Source organism: Trachemys scripta, chromosome 4, assembly GCF_013100865.1.
Source record: "Trachemys scripta elegans isolate TJP31775 chromosome 4, CAS_Tse_1.0, whole genome shotgun sequence".
NCBI classification, from domain to species: Eukaryota; Metazoa; Chordata; order Testudines; family Emydidae; genus Trachemys; species Trachemys scripta.
Window position 1 is genome coordinate 117,593,169 of NC_048301.1, and position 14,326 is coordinate 117,607,494.

General features: G+C 40.2%; 1 protein-coding gene across 3 annotated transcripts in view; it reads right to left on the bottom strand.

Moving 5' to 3' along the window:
• Window positions 1-2,231: 2,231 nt before the first annotated feature.
• Window positions 2,232-14,326, bottom strand: part of IRF6 (interferon regulatory factor 6) — a 12,867-nt gene continuing 772 nt past the window's right edge. Inside the window, exons 1-8 of one of the 3 annotated variants that reach the window (XM_034770581.1) lie at window positions 10,522-10,542; window positions 9,863-10,039; window positions 8,355-8,559; window positions 6,449-6,571; window positions 4,450-4,596; window positions 3,809-4,201; window positions 3,199-3,317; window positions 2,232-2,863 (exon numbers count right to left, since the gene is read on the bottom strand). In XM_034770581.1, coding sequence (XP_034626472.1) covers window positions 2,642-2,863; window positions 3,199-3,317; window positions 3,809-4,201; window positions 4,450-4,596; window positions 6,449-6,571; window positions 8,355-8,559; window positions 9,863-10,036 — 1,383 coding nt within the window. In that variant the 5' untranslated portion in view covers window positions 10,037-10,039; window positions 10,522-10,542 and the 3' untranslated portion in view covers window positions 2,232-2,641. Of the gene's footprint in view, window positions 2,864-3,198; window positions 3,318-3,808; window positions 4,202-4,449; window positions 4,597-6,448; window positions 6,572-8,354; window positions 8,560-9,862; window positions 10,040-10,521; window positions 10,543-11,591; window positions 11,643-14,326 lie in introns of those variants that run through there. The other 2 variants (XM_034770579.1, XM_034770580.1) reach the window with 2 other exon arrangements.

Sequence of the window (14,326 nt, forward strand, 5' to 3'; positions counted from 1 at the left end):
CATATACATGGGCTGTAGTCCACGAAAGCTTATGCTCTAATAAATTTGTTAGTCTCTAAGGTGCCACAAGTACTCCTGTTCTTTTTGCGGATACAGACTAACACGGCTGCTACTCTGAAACTAGATATAATAGGTAACCTAAAAGCTAAACCCTTGTAAACGTACCCATCCCAGTATTATTTTGGAACCAAGAAGCACAGAGGCAACTAAAATCAACAAGAAAAATTAAATACATTTCCAAACCTCAAAGTATTTGGATCTAGCATGGGATTGGTTCATGCTTTGCCCAGACTGGGTTTGCCCATCTATTACTTATGGCACAATTAATTTAGGGAAGTCATGCTCAATGTACTTTGAAATGCCAGTTTGTACACTAATAGATATACTGCCATTTTGCCTGTAGGTGTTGTGTATTCTGGAAACATCCCACGGTTTTTATGGTGCTTAACGACGTCAGCTTTCAGAAGAAAAGTACTTCCTGCAATAAGTTTTAGTAGACTCAGAGGTTGACACTGCAGTAAACAGGAGCTCATTCACCCATGAGTATGGGACAGCAGGGATGTTATAAACATCTCAACAAACTTACACAAACCTTTACTATCATTTGTAACATTGTTTGCTTTCTGATAGGGCGCATATCATAGCACCTTATTTTTGCTGGAATTAGGGAAAGTAGAAGGTCTTATTTTTTTGCATATGGTTATATGATTAGCTAGGGTTGCTGGTTGCTTTCTGATATTAGTCTAATTTTAAAGTCAACTGATAAACGCATCTCTTGCTTTATAAATCCAAATAAGTTTTCTGTTTATCTCTGTTAACTAAATAAGGGAAAAGGCTAAGTTCTATTTAAGAAGCGGGTCCTTTTGATTTAGCAGTTTCTTTCCACATACACCTCTACCCCGATATAACGCTGTCCTCAAGAGCCAAAAAAGTATTACCGCGATATAGGTGAAACTGCGTTATATCAAACTTGCTTTGATCCGCCGGAGCGCGCAGCCCTGCCCCCTGGAGCACTGCTTTACCGCGTTATATCCGAATTTGTGTTATATCGGGTCACATTATATCAGGGTAGAGGTGCATCTAGCAAGGGAAGACTGTTAGTTTAATATGCAATATATCAGTTAACTTTTAAACTTAACAAATGCATGCATAAGCAAGATAGCATGAAATTGTAGGGAACCGCCTGTCCCAAAAGCTATTTTCTAATAGCAAAACAAACTTGCGTTATCTTTCCATTCTTATCCGATGATCAGTTTTCATTAGGTAACTTAATGCCTTAGATTTTTGGTAACACAATCTCTGTGAAACATCAGTTGTGGTTAAATGTCATGGACTTCATAATCACTAAAGCACCCTTCTCTTCAGTGCCCCCATGCAGCATCTTACCATCATTCTCTGCTTTAAAGAGGAAAAGGTGAATTGAACATGTTTAAAGGGCAGACATAAAATACACTGATGGATAGAAAGCACGGCACCTGTCCTTTGTTAAACAGTGCAATATAACAATCTCATCATATTTATCTCCTGGGAGATGCATGTATACAAAAACATACATTGTACATTAAATATGAAAATTGTTAATGTTTAGCTTTACAAAAGGTATGATTTCTTCTTTCCTATTTTGTCTCCTTTTAAAATTCAACTTTACTAACATTCAAGAATATGGTTCCTAAGTGCTGCTCAGAGAATCAGATGCATAGTGCAATGCTTAAGCATGCAGAACCCTCACCTAAGACACTTCACTAAAGGGAGATCCAGGAATACTTAAGAGAAAAGCACAACTACTGTCAGGAAGTGAAATAGGCAATTGAATAATGAAAAAGTTACACCTATTAGCCTCTTTTCTCCTATTTATGCATGAGGCAGTTTATACAGAAATACAGGTAGCTGGGTTTGTGATGACACGGGGAAAGGTAGAAGAGAGGTCGTGGAGGCCAAATTCAGGCTGTTAGATAAGAGATTGAAGTCCAGGACCTGCATGGTAGCCTTCTCTGCAATGAAATCAGAGTCAGAAATGTAGGGCTAAGAAGGGACCTTGGGAAGTCATCAAGTCCAGCCCTCTGCACTGAGGCAGAACCTTGGTCTGAAGGCTGTAAAGTTAAAACCTTAATCTTGAATCATCTGTACATATCAATGAAATTATTATGTATCAATATATAAAGCATGACTGTAGATGAAGCACCAGACAGTCATTTGCTGCTACAGAAAATTCAAAATAACTATTTTAATCTTGGTCCATTATTCCTCAAAGCAATTTTAATGGAGAATAAAAAGCACATTGACACTTGATAATTAAAACTTTTTTTTACATTGATCACCTATTTTATACACAAGGCTGCAAGCATTAGCTATTTAAAAATATTTAAGATGTTAAAACCTGCGATTTATACACAATAGATTGCTTAAGCAAACTAGCCCGAGATCAAAAGTGTAGAGTAACTAAAGATACTGCTTCAAAGCCTTTCATTTTATGCTCTCAAAAAAGCAAATTTCATAGACTGTTGAAATTTGACCATCTGTCTATAGGATTTACACAGGTTTTATTTATACAGGGGCAAGGCACCATTTAAAAATATCCTTTTCTATGGACATATAAGAAACCAGAGACTGGAGCAGAGTTAAGTTAGAGACTGAAAATACATCATTGGGCTGGGAGGGGCTGAGCAACATGCATAGTTGGTGCCTGCATTGGCCAGCCCTCTTGGTGAGTCTGCAGGAGGCGATACAGCTGTTTCAGGTGGGCAACAATGTTGTCTTTAATATCAGGTGTGGAGATCTGAAGCCGGACGCTGCCGCTGTCAAAGGAACGTGTGAAGTCGCCAGAAAACATTTCGTAAATCATCCGAGCTACCACGGGAATTACCTGTTTAAAAGAAAGCACAGTTATTTTAGCCTAATGAGGATGATAACCTAAAAGTGGCATAGTAAGGTTCCAAAATACTCAGGTATGCCAAGACACTTCTGTAGTGGTCGACTCTTTGTCCGTAGAACAGTTTCACGATCACCTGAGCTACAGTTTACATTGAAACATTCCACTTCACTGTAAGTGGATTCCATTTTACAAGCCACAAAAATCCTCCAGCTTGCAGTTCTGGTTTCTTATCTCAGGAAGAAGTTCTACACTGTCACATATGCGGATATGGAGAAAATCTGTATTTGATTCATCCACTTGTTCTAACAGAGCTATAGCTCCCTTACCTGAACCACTATCAGCTTTCTCTCCCTAGGTTTTCCATCAGGCCACTCTTCTCCAAAACAGAAGTAGATCTCATAAGGTGGCTGTTTTTCTACCTGTCCTTTCTGATGGGCAATCAGCTCTAGGGAAAGAAGCAGTGTGATAATGTCAAAGGGGGGGTTATTTTCTGGTGGTGGTACAGTATCCTGCTCCACCATCTGAATAGGAGTGCTTACTACAATGCATCCTGTTCAGAATCTCCACTTTTATTCCAGAGAAAAAACGTTTACCCTTCCAGCATCACTTCTCTCACATCTCAGAGCTTTTTTGCTCTCCTGGATAGAAGGTTCTCCAGGAATTACACTAGCCACCAATGCTGCTCAATGAATGAAATAAGCAGTTAGTTGTTTAGCAGAAGACAATATCTGTTCACTTTTTCCTTCTCACCCTGGGCCTAATCTAAAGCTCACTGAAGTCAGTGGAAAGACTCCCATTTACTTCAGTGGGCATTGAAACGAGGAGTAAGACTATCAAGACTGACCCCAGGCTGGCTCTTCCAGCCTAAGCTGGAATAGCGCTGTCAGCTGAAAGGCCAGCCCTCAGCATTATTGCCTAGCATTTCAAGTTACTTACCACTTAGAAATGTTTCCAGACAGAAGAGTTTGACTTTCTTTTGCCTCTCGATCAAGTTTGGTGCGATGGATGAAGGGGCACATGGTCCAGACCAGTACACCTTGCACTGGCAGAGCCGAATGGCATAGATGGCATGGCCACTGACCTCCAGAATCAGTCCCCTGTCCATAACATCTAGCAGCCGACTTGTGAAGATCTTCTGCTTTTCGTTGGTGATTTGGTCTGTTCCTGGGAACTTTACTTGCTCTAAACTAATAGGTCCAAACAGCTCTTCTTGGTCTGGCATAGGGCCCAGTTCTCCATAGAAGAGTCTACATCCCTGGGGGTTGCTTACAGTCGTTGTCTGCCCAATCTCTTTTCCTCGATACTCAAACTTGATTTCTAGATCTGTCACTAGGAGATAAATTGTTAGAATGACTTTGTTCCAGTTAAGCAAAGACCTTGGCATGCACCAGGTAAGACGGGGTAGAAGTTTTGCAGGAAGAACATTGCAATATAAATTAGACCTGAGAAAGTATATTCTAAATATTACAGTTATCTGTGTGCAGAAGGGTAAGAAGTCAAAATGCAGTAACAGTAAAGTAAAACAGACTATTTTAGCCACAGTGACAGATGCACTAAAAATCCAGAGATACACTTACTAGGAAGAGAGCTAATCCAGAGCTCAGGAGAGCTAAAGAAGTCATGCTGCAGAGCAGATGGAGGCATCTCCATATCTAGAGGTTCATTCTTTGGCCACACCGCTTCAGGGCTGCAGTTTCCCACACTGGCTGGCCCCATTGGGGAATCTATACAGAAGAATCAAGTAAGTTTGAGAACAAGTATATTTAAAAAAAAACTAAAAATGGACAAATTACATTCACCTGCCCCAAAAAAAAAAAAAAATACACCTAGCACAGCTGACCAATTTTTTTAATATTAGCATTTGACAGACATGCCTAATCTGTTAAATATGCATATGCAGAGATTTCACTCTATTTAATAAAGTCATTAGAAACATATTATAGGTGTTAAAATGATGCTCACTCTCTAATATGGTAGTACTCTGTTAATAGAAAGATCTGCTTACTATATTCCTGTATAATGCCTTTAAACAAAAGCTAGATGTTTGAATGTTTTGTTCTAATATTTACATAAGTTTGCAAATCCTTGCTATCTTCCTAAGTAAATAAATAAATAGTTAAAAAAAACTAAACATTTATTTGGTTCAGTAATGACTACATTTTTATTAACATGACTAATTTGTCTAGACAGAACTGTGGCGCAGAATTGATTGAAAGTGCTGTCATTAGCTTTCCATAGTGTCAAATATAGAGGGATAGAGACATGAATAGGAACATCTGCTCTCATTCCCTTGTTCCCAAATTATTCTGTTAAGTGCAGAAGCTGCTGTAAGGCAAAACTGGTGCAGTGGTTTGGTCTTCCACCTTCTAATCACAGAGCTGGTAACACATGAACAATGATTTCTCTTACACCACTTCTCCCCCAACACTGCTTCAGGTCAGGTGGAAGCATGCCGGTAAACATCTTCATAGACTGGAAGGGAGTACAATATCCAGGCAATGTCAGACTGCAGTGGTCTGAGATGGCCAAAGAGTGTCAGTGGATAGGCAACATACAATGACCACACTAACTGAGAACTGGACTGAACAATCTCAATGCATACAGGTTCAAACAGCTACGAGACGGTAAACTTCAGTCACTTTCTAGGAGCACTATCACGACAGCTAAGTATTAATATTATTGTATTGACTGGAGCAGTTTCTAACACACGAAATGTCTTTAGTTTAATTAAAAACGAGCAACCTTTCAAAAAACAGCTCAGGTCAAAGGTTTAGAGAATGGGAAAGGGACAGCTTCACTGCATCTCGTCTAACCAGATTGTCTAGAAAATTTTAAACATCAGGTCTGACCCTTTGGAAACTAATAAAAAAGTGCATTTAAGTGCTGAGACAACATTACAGTTAAAATCTGCCAAACCCAAACCTAGCTGCATAAAAATATAAGAGCAGCTATTTAAGAAATCTCCATTATTACAGGATATTTTGATTTGACATACAGAATAGGGCATCCCTTTGCTTTTTAGTGTACAGCAGGAGTTTTCTTTTAATAAAGCTTTATTAGAGGAATCGAGTTTGCTATAGATGTAAACTGAAGTAGTGAAAGAACAGATTTGTCAATGTGGGATAGAATACTGGTGTGTGAATAGATTTCTTTACAAGGCAAGAAGCGAAGGATAAGGTGGTCTGAGAAGAAAACTTTCAGAAGTCTATCTTTAACCACTCCCTATCATTTTCTGATAGAGAGTTACAAGTTTGCTTTAATAATACTACCACCTAGCTCTTATGCAGTGCTTTTGATCCACAGATCTCAGAGTGCTTTACAAAGGAGATCAGGATCATCATCCCTGTTTTACAGATAGGGAAACTAAGGCAGAGAGAGGTGAAGTCATTTGCCCATGGTCATCCAGGAACAGAACCCAGTTCTTTCAAGCCCCAGTCCAGTGCTTTATGTACTAGGCCACACTGCCCTCTATCATTGTATTGATTAATAAACAGCCAACTAAATTAAAATGTTGATTACATACATTGATTTACACGTCCATCGCTTCATTGACACATTATATCCTATTCTACTAACCATTGATATTAAGAAATGGAAAAGTGTCCTGTATGGGAACATGCTGAGATGGATTCAGTTCCTCTTCCTCCTCCTCATCAAGGTCATTATCTTTCTCATCCCATGGAGCAGAGCCAGTGGAGCCTGTACATAACCATACAGTATGGGGTTAGCAAGCAATACCAAACTTCATTGATTACTGAGAACAAAAGATATAGAACATCAGTTCCCCCTTCCACTGCAGTATGGGGCCAACAGATGCACTTGTTGAATAACAGAGAGGTCGGTCTCAGTTACAAACTTAAGTCAAAGCTTAGTTTGAAGACACTGGGCAAAAATTAATTACTGGTCAAATTCCATGGAAGTGTTAAGTTTTGCCCAATGTGAATTTAGTTTCTCTTTTCAATTTTAGCCCATTTACCTTGAACAGTTTCAAAGGTCAGCAGCACACAGCGAAGATAAAAGCCATTTGTCAGGCCCTGACCAATTTCCTTTTACTTCCAGATTGTGACATTTTTCATTGGCCAAAAGGGTACTGCTCACAGCATTCGCCTCCCCCCCAGAAATCTTAGAACAATCCTCCACTGTAGTGCACTTACTGGTAAATACTGTAAATTAGAAACTAATTTTGTGGAGTATCAGATGTTAACTTGCATCCTTTACCAACATCAGAAGAGTCAGGGGCATGCACAGGAATAAAAAAAATTGAGGCTTTTGGAAAGACACCTTCTGTTACCTTTGGCCAGCCCCCGCAACAGCCCAAGGAGCTCTGACACACACCCACACACACCCCCGAGTGACTGGAGAAGCTCGCCCCGCCTCCCCATCCCCTGTGGCCAGAGGAGTTCTGTGCCCCACTGGTTATGGGGGGGGGGGTGCCATACCCCTGCTTGGCCCCCCTTGTGCACAACACTGAGAAGAGTTATACATACTATGCATTAAAATCATGTTTAAAATCATTTATGTTAACGAGGTAAGATGCAGACTGAGAAGCATAACCAAGGACTGTGCAACATTTAATATAGTAGGAAATAAGGGCCCACACCTTGAATACTGTGTACAGCTCTGTGGTCACATCATCTCAATAAAGATATATCAGAACTGGGAAAAGAACAGAGAAGGGCAACAAAAACAACTAGGGGTATGGAACAACTTTCATATGAGGAGAGATTAAAAAGATTGGGACTTTTCAGCTTAGAAAAGAGACAACTAAGAGGAGATATGATAGAAGTTTATAAAATCTTGAATGGTGTCCCAAAAGTGAATAAGGAAGTGTTATTTACACCTTCACATAACACAAGAACCAGGGGTCACCCAATGAAATCAATAGGCAGGTTTAAAAACTAATATAAGGAAATACTTCTTCACACAACGTGCAGTCAGCCTGTGGAACTTGTTGCCAGGGGAGGTTATGAAGGCAAAAAATATAACTGGGTTCAAAAAAGAATTAGTTACGTTCGTGGAGGAGAGGTCCATCAATGGCTATTAGCCAAGATGGTCAGAGACTCAAACATATGCTCTGGGTGTCCCTAAACCTCTGATGGCCAGAAGCTGGGACTGGACAACAGAGGATGGATTACTCAATCATTGCCCTGTTCTGTCTATTCTCTCTGAAGTATCTGGCAGCAGCCACTGTCATAGGATAGTATACTGGGCTAAATGGCCCAATATGACCACTGTTATGTTCCTATGTAAGGAGCTAAGCTCACCCTAATATAACTCCATTAATTTCAGCAAAGTTATGCCAGGGATGAATGTGGGTCTAAATCCTTTAGTTTAATTAGTCATCATGGACTCCCCACCTGTCAGCAATGTTTGCCACTTTGTTTGCAGAGGTAGCTGAAGAGTTAATACATCAGGAGAACAAGGCCCTTGTATTGGACTGATGCCTGCTTAGTAACTTGCATTGTGTCACCCTTTTCCTCACCTGGGTTAATGATTGATCCTTGGGACTGTGGGATATCACACACTTCATAAATTTTAACAGGATTCATGGGCACCTCTTTCGTGCCATCATACATCAGGTTGAACTCTCGGCTTTTGTTAAGAGCGCATCGGAGCTGTGCTTTCCATTTTGCAGGGTCTGGATCGTCAACTCCTTCCTGGTACTTCCCTGTTTCCACAGCCCATGCCTGGGGGCAAAGTACACAGTGTTCATCGACCGAGTCCTGTTGTTATGCCGATTTTTAATTGTGTCAGGTTTCCAAACAAATACATTATAAAAAATTGTCGTTTTTTACAAGCAATCTTCTAAGCTACAACACTTCTTAGAGCAGCTAACAATTAAAGTACCTTTGTTTCCCTGCACATTATCCTTCTCCCCTAACGCATCAAATTTTTTATGCGTGACTAGTGATTTTGGGTGTCCAACTTGAGACACCTTAAGGAAGCCTGATTTACATGGTACTGAACATTCACACTCTCTCTCAGGTTGGACACCCAAAAATCACTAATCACTTTTGAAAATTTGGGCCATAGTTTGTTGGATTAGAACAAGCTGGTTTAAAAAAAAAAAAAAAAAAAAAAAGCACTAGCCAAGATACTAGTTTTCTTTTAAACAGACCTAAACTCTGCCTAAGTAACTTGTCTGCAGCATGTGGATGGATGCTACTGTTACACAAATTCTGCCTGTGTAACAGTAGCATCCAGCTACACATTTCAGACAAACTCTGTGATTCCACATGAGACTGCCTTGGGAGAAGTTACAACGACAATAGTGGATATCAGAAAATGGAGGTGCACTTGAATTTGTTCACTGCAAATTTATATCGTATTCTGATTTCAGATCAAATTCTGCACAGAGGAAATATTAATCTAAATGAAAGTTCGCCACTAAATATTCAGAACAAGCCAGCCACTTTCCAGGAAAGGTAGCTATTAGAGGAAACAAACCTGTTAAAAGTCAGCAGTAACTAGGAAGTCTTCTAGAATAATGGAATTAGGCTGGTAGTTTGAAAGAAACACTAATGAGTTCAGTGACGCCTTTAACAATTCTCTCTCCCAACTAAATGCCAAATTTTGCACTCAGATGCATGCAACATTCCTTCTGAAGTCAAAGGAACTGGATGCATTTAGAGGGCAAAACTTGGCTACAAATTGTTACTAGAATGATCACTCAATAATTATTCTAAACAACTGTCAACACTTCGTCTCCAGCCTAGAGCTGTTGCTGATGTGTTGGAAGTCACAGGATTATAGGTAGCAAAGAGGTATGATCAGTTTGTGTAGGAAGTTAAATACAAAGACTCATGGTGTAGTTTGCAAGTTTCTGGTCTGACTTATAAACATTAGGTAGCAAGAGAATAAAGCATCACAAAGCATTTGTTTTTAACAGTTCATGCGGAAAAAAAAGAAAAAACAAGATTCAAACTGCTTAGAAGTAGCGGGAAAAGCAGTGTAACAAAATTAGGGGGTTTTTTGCCCTCCCTCCCCCACCTTAAAGATGGTGTTCTCCTCTTCATGTTGAGGACTGTGTCGAGTTGCATGCTTCCAGGGGATCTGAAATCGCTTTGCTTCCCGATTAAGCCATACGAGGCCTGGATACATGCCACTATCTACCTGGGCTACTAGCCAGGGTTTCAAACGAACTCTGCGTGGATGTAATGCCATTATCTACAGAAAGACAAAAACCAATCAGTAGGAAAACCACCAAGAATTAACTGAGTCTCTTATTCACTAATAAAGTTAACACCGTTTCTTGAAGCTGAGCAATAGAAACTGAATTAGGAATATCATATGTGATGGTTAATTAATTGTCGTTCTTCTATACTTATTTGAAAGCATGTTTTAAATATGTAATAGCTATTAGATTTAGCCAGATTATATTCTACTAAAAACAGTTACTAATCTGTCACTAAAAAAAGGCCTTAATGTTTCCAAACAGTTTAAAACAGTCTGGGTTAAATCATTGTAAAAGCAGAAGCCTTCTACATTAGAAGTTGGTGTATGATCTGTGTTAATAATTGAGCAAAGTGAAGGATAAAACCCAATCAGAATGTTGTTTTAGATGCTGCAAAGCTTGTTATGCAAGAGATAAAGCTAAAAACAAACAGTGGAAGATAAGATATTAGAGTTTAAAAAAAAACTTGAACTACCTGATCAGATTATCCACAATCACAATATTCTTTTCCCTTCTCAACTGACGTAAAAAACATGCCCCCGCCTCCCCCAAAATTCAGCAATTGCAGGATAGTCTCAAATGAGTCTGTTTTGTAGTGGAGGATAACAAATACAGACTTAATTTAAAAGTAGTTGCACATCTAGATGGTGTATTCCAAACAGGCATGAAAGTCATCTGAAGTTCAAATCTTGCAGCTATTTGTGAAGGACATTTATATCTCTCGTTATTCAATATGCCAAACTACACTAACCAGTACATTTTTAGTTTGGTTACAAGAGAGCTTTCAAAGGAAATGAACAGCAAAGATTTATTATTTATGTTTAAAGGGACACTTTTCCCCCCAAGTTCAGGTTTTGTGATGAAAAGGTTTTTTTAAACTTGTTAATAGAAATACCTTCTCTTTTTAAAAATATCAACTGAAAGTTTGTTGAGATTTAAATAAATACTCATCTACTGTGTTTGCAACTCAAACATTGCAGTATTTTACCAGTGTATGAGAACCAGATGTCAAACGAAAAGTAAAACTGAAACAATCTAACATGTACTCACATTTTGAAATGAATCAAGTAAACAACCAGACAAGGTGAAAAATAGTTAAAAACATCACATGAAAATTGCATGTGATCAAGATTTACATTCTATAAAAAATTCAAGATATTTAGAATATATAGAGCATTCTTCAGATAATTTTACAGTATATTACATTTCAGGCTCAAATTACTTGAAAAGAGGCTTAAATTACATGTACATGTTTAAAGTTTGCATTTCTGAGTGGTTCAAAACTCTTCTTTATAACTATTTTTATCTGGCCTGATTTTTAGCATACAAAACCTTGGTCCAAAAGGACTTACGTATTGGGTGTATAAATCTTACAACACAAATATTTTTCCTAATCAAGAATAGTTGTAGAAGATATATGAATCTCTCACGATCTACTGAGGATTATTAATGTAAAAGTTACAAAATATGATTTCAGTATAGGTGCAAAAAGCTTTAAAGAAGCTACCATAAAGGCTAGATACATCAATATATTTGCAGAAATACCTGCAGGTCCAATTCCAAGGCACGTGATACAAGTGATCAGAGAGAGTTAATCTGTAACCAGAATAGAGTTTGTTTTATTTATTAAGTGGGAAAAATACTCAGATCCTGTTGCAAAATGCTGTTCATTTAATTTAGATTTAAGAAATAGGTTAAAAGATACCTATTCAAGACTTCAGATGCCCTAACACACCATTGTTAATAAAATAATATCCCAACAGCATAAAAGAATGTCAACAGGAACTCAACTATCCACCTACAAAAGCTCCTTTCTGTTCCTTTATTGCTTTGGAAAGCATATCTTGCGCTCTCTCCAAAAATTGTATCAAACATACATTTTGTTGCATCCCTATAATGTCACCAAATTCTGTCTACTTTGGACTAAGGGCGTGTCAAATTAGTGTGCAGCCAGCCATTCTGTAAATCTACAGGACACCAGACTGCCTTGCACTAACATACCATGTGGCTCACTCCAAGACTTTCACTGAATTGTAGCAGTGACCACATGAGACATAAGCACACAGCAGGCGGGTGCGCTGTAGATTCACACTCTAGCTTGCCACACACTATTAAAACAGATGCAGAATACACTGGTGAAAAGGACAAAAAGGAATCTCCTAGTGAATTTTCAGTATAACAACAACAACAACAAAAACTCAATGTAAAGTTAAACGTGTGTTCGCTCCTAACTCTAGTCCCATCCATATACAAAACCCCTTAACTCAAGTGTGGTAGTGCCCTGTAACTTGAGTTATGACTAGCCCATTAGGATAGGTTGGCTACTGCTGAGTTAGTACAACTCTGCACAGTATTCCAATTACTCCAAACAGTTCAAGTGTTATTCTGCTCTCACTTGAGCTAGGCTAACTCGAGTGTAGATAACTCAAATTAACTCTGCGGTGAACATGTAGCCCTAGAGCCATTTCAAGTACAGTTAATTTTAAGATTTGTACTCCCAATACAAATGTTTTCACACCCCTGAGTGATGTAGCTAGGTCCATCTTACTGTTAAGGGTAGAAAAGGCTGCCATCCTAGGGTTGCCAATTTTGGCTGGATGTATTCCTGGAGGTTTCATCACATGACATACTCTTGAATTATGATTAATCTTTAATTCCTGGGGACTCCAGAACAATCCTGGAGGGTTGGCTACCCTATGCCATCCTGATACCCAACCCAGGAAGCCTGGTGTATCAATGTTGTCCTACCTACATACCTCAGTTCACACTATATTCCCCAGCTGCAAGGTTTGTGTTGCAAACACTGAACTGAAAACTACCTTTAAACAGAAATGAAACTGACTCGCTTTTCATTGCCTAAGCCAGGGGTAGGAAACCTATGCACATGTGCCGAAGGCGGCACGCGAGCTGATTTTCAGTGGCACTCACACCGCCTAGGTCCTGGCCACCGGTCTGGGGGGGTGGGGTGAGGTCATCTTGCATTTTAATTTAATTTTAAATGAAGCTTTTTTTTTTATTAAACATTTTAAAAACTTTACTTTACATACAACAATAGTTTAGTTATATATTATAGACTTATAAAAAGAGACCTTCTAAAAATGTTAAAATGTACGACTGGCTCACAAAATCTTAAATTGGAGTGAATAAACGAAGGCACACCACTTCTGAAAGGAAGCCAACCTCTGGCCTAAGCCAAGAGATGTCACAATTACACAGACAGCAAATCATGAAAAGGAAATTGGATTAGCTGGGGTACAGTCATTCCTACCCCAGGGTCTCATGCTCTCCCTCATAGATCTTCCAAGCATACTAGGGGAAGAAACTTCCCAACAAGGGACAGCAAAGCACAGTAAGGTGTGCTGTACTTTTTCTCTGAACCACTGAGTGGACATCATCACTCAGATCTTGTCTACACCAGGGAAACTCGGCAGCCATTTCCTACCATTGCTAACACTGGTGCAGCTCAATTACTGTTAGCCAAATTGTGAAGCCTAGTGTAGACAGGTTGCCACTAGTTTAATAAACACCAAATAGATAAATATGGTTAGGATAACAGTGCTTAAAATGACAGTGGCCAAACATTGATTGAACAACATTTTCCAAGGGTAGGTCAGTCTTCAGAGACGAGACACTAGATTAGAGGGGGCCATTGTCCTTTCTCTCTATGGGAATAGCTAAGGCCTTGTCTACTTCAGGAAACTGACCAACATATAACTATACTGATCAATTTCTACATGTAGACTAGTACCAAGGCTTTCCATGGCCCACCCATAGACTAAGGCAAGAGGGGCAGGCTGAGGGGTGGGAAGGGACCATGGGGAGGGGCAGGAGGCTGGGGGTTGGGATGGGGCTGTGGGAGGGGGGTAGGAAGGGACAGGCTGGGGGAAGTGGGAAGGGGCCATGGAGGGGTAGAAAGGGCAGGCTGGGGGCAGGAGGCTGAGGGGTGGGAAGGGGGTGGGGGTGGGAAGGGGCCGTGGACGGATAGAAAGGGGTAGGCTGGGGGCAGGAGGCTGAGGGGTGGGAAGGGGCTGGGGAGTGGGGGTGGGAAGGGGCCGTGGAGGGGTAGAAAGGGGCAGGCTGGGGGCAGCAGGCTGAGGGGTGGGAAGGGGCCGTGGAGGGGTAGAAAGGGGCAGGCTGGGGGCAGGAGGCTGAGCGGTGGGAAGGGGCTGTGGGAGGGGGGTAGGAAGGGAGAGGCTGGGGAGGGGCGGGGGGGTGGGAAGGGGCCGTGGATGGGTAGAAAGGGGCAGGCTGGGGGCAGGAGGCTGAGGGGTGGGAAGGGG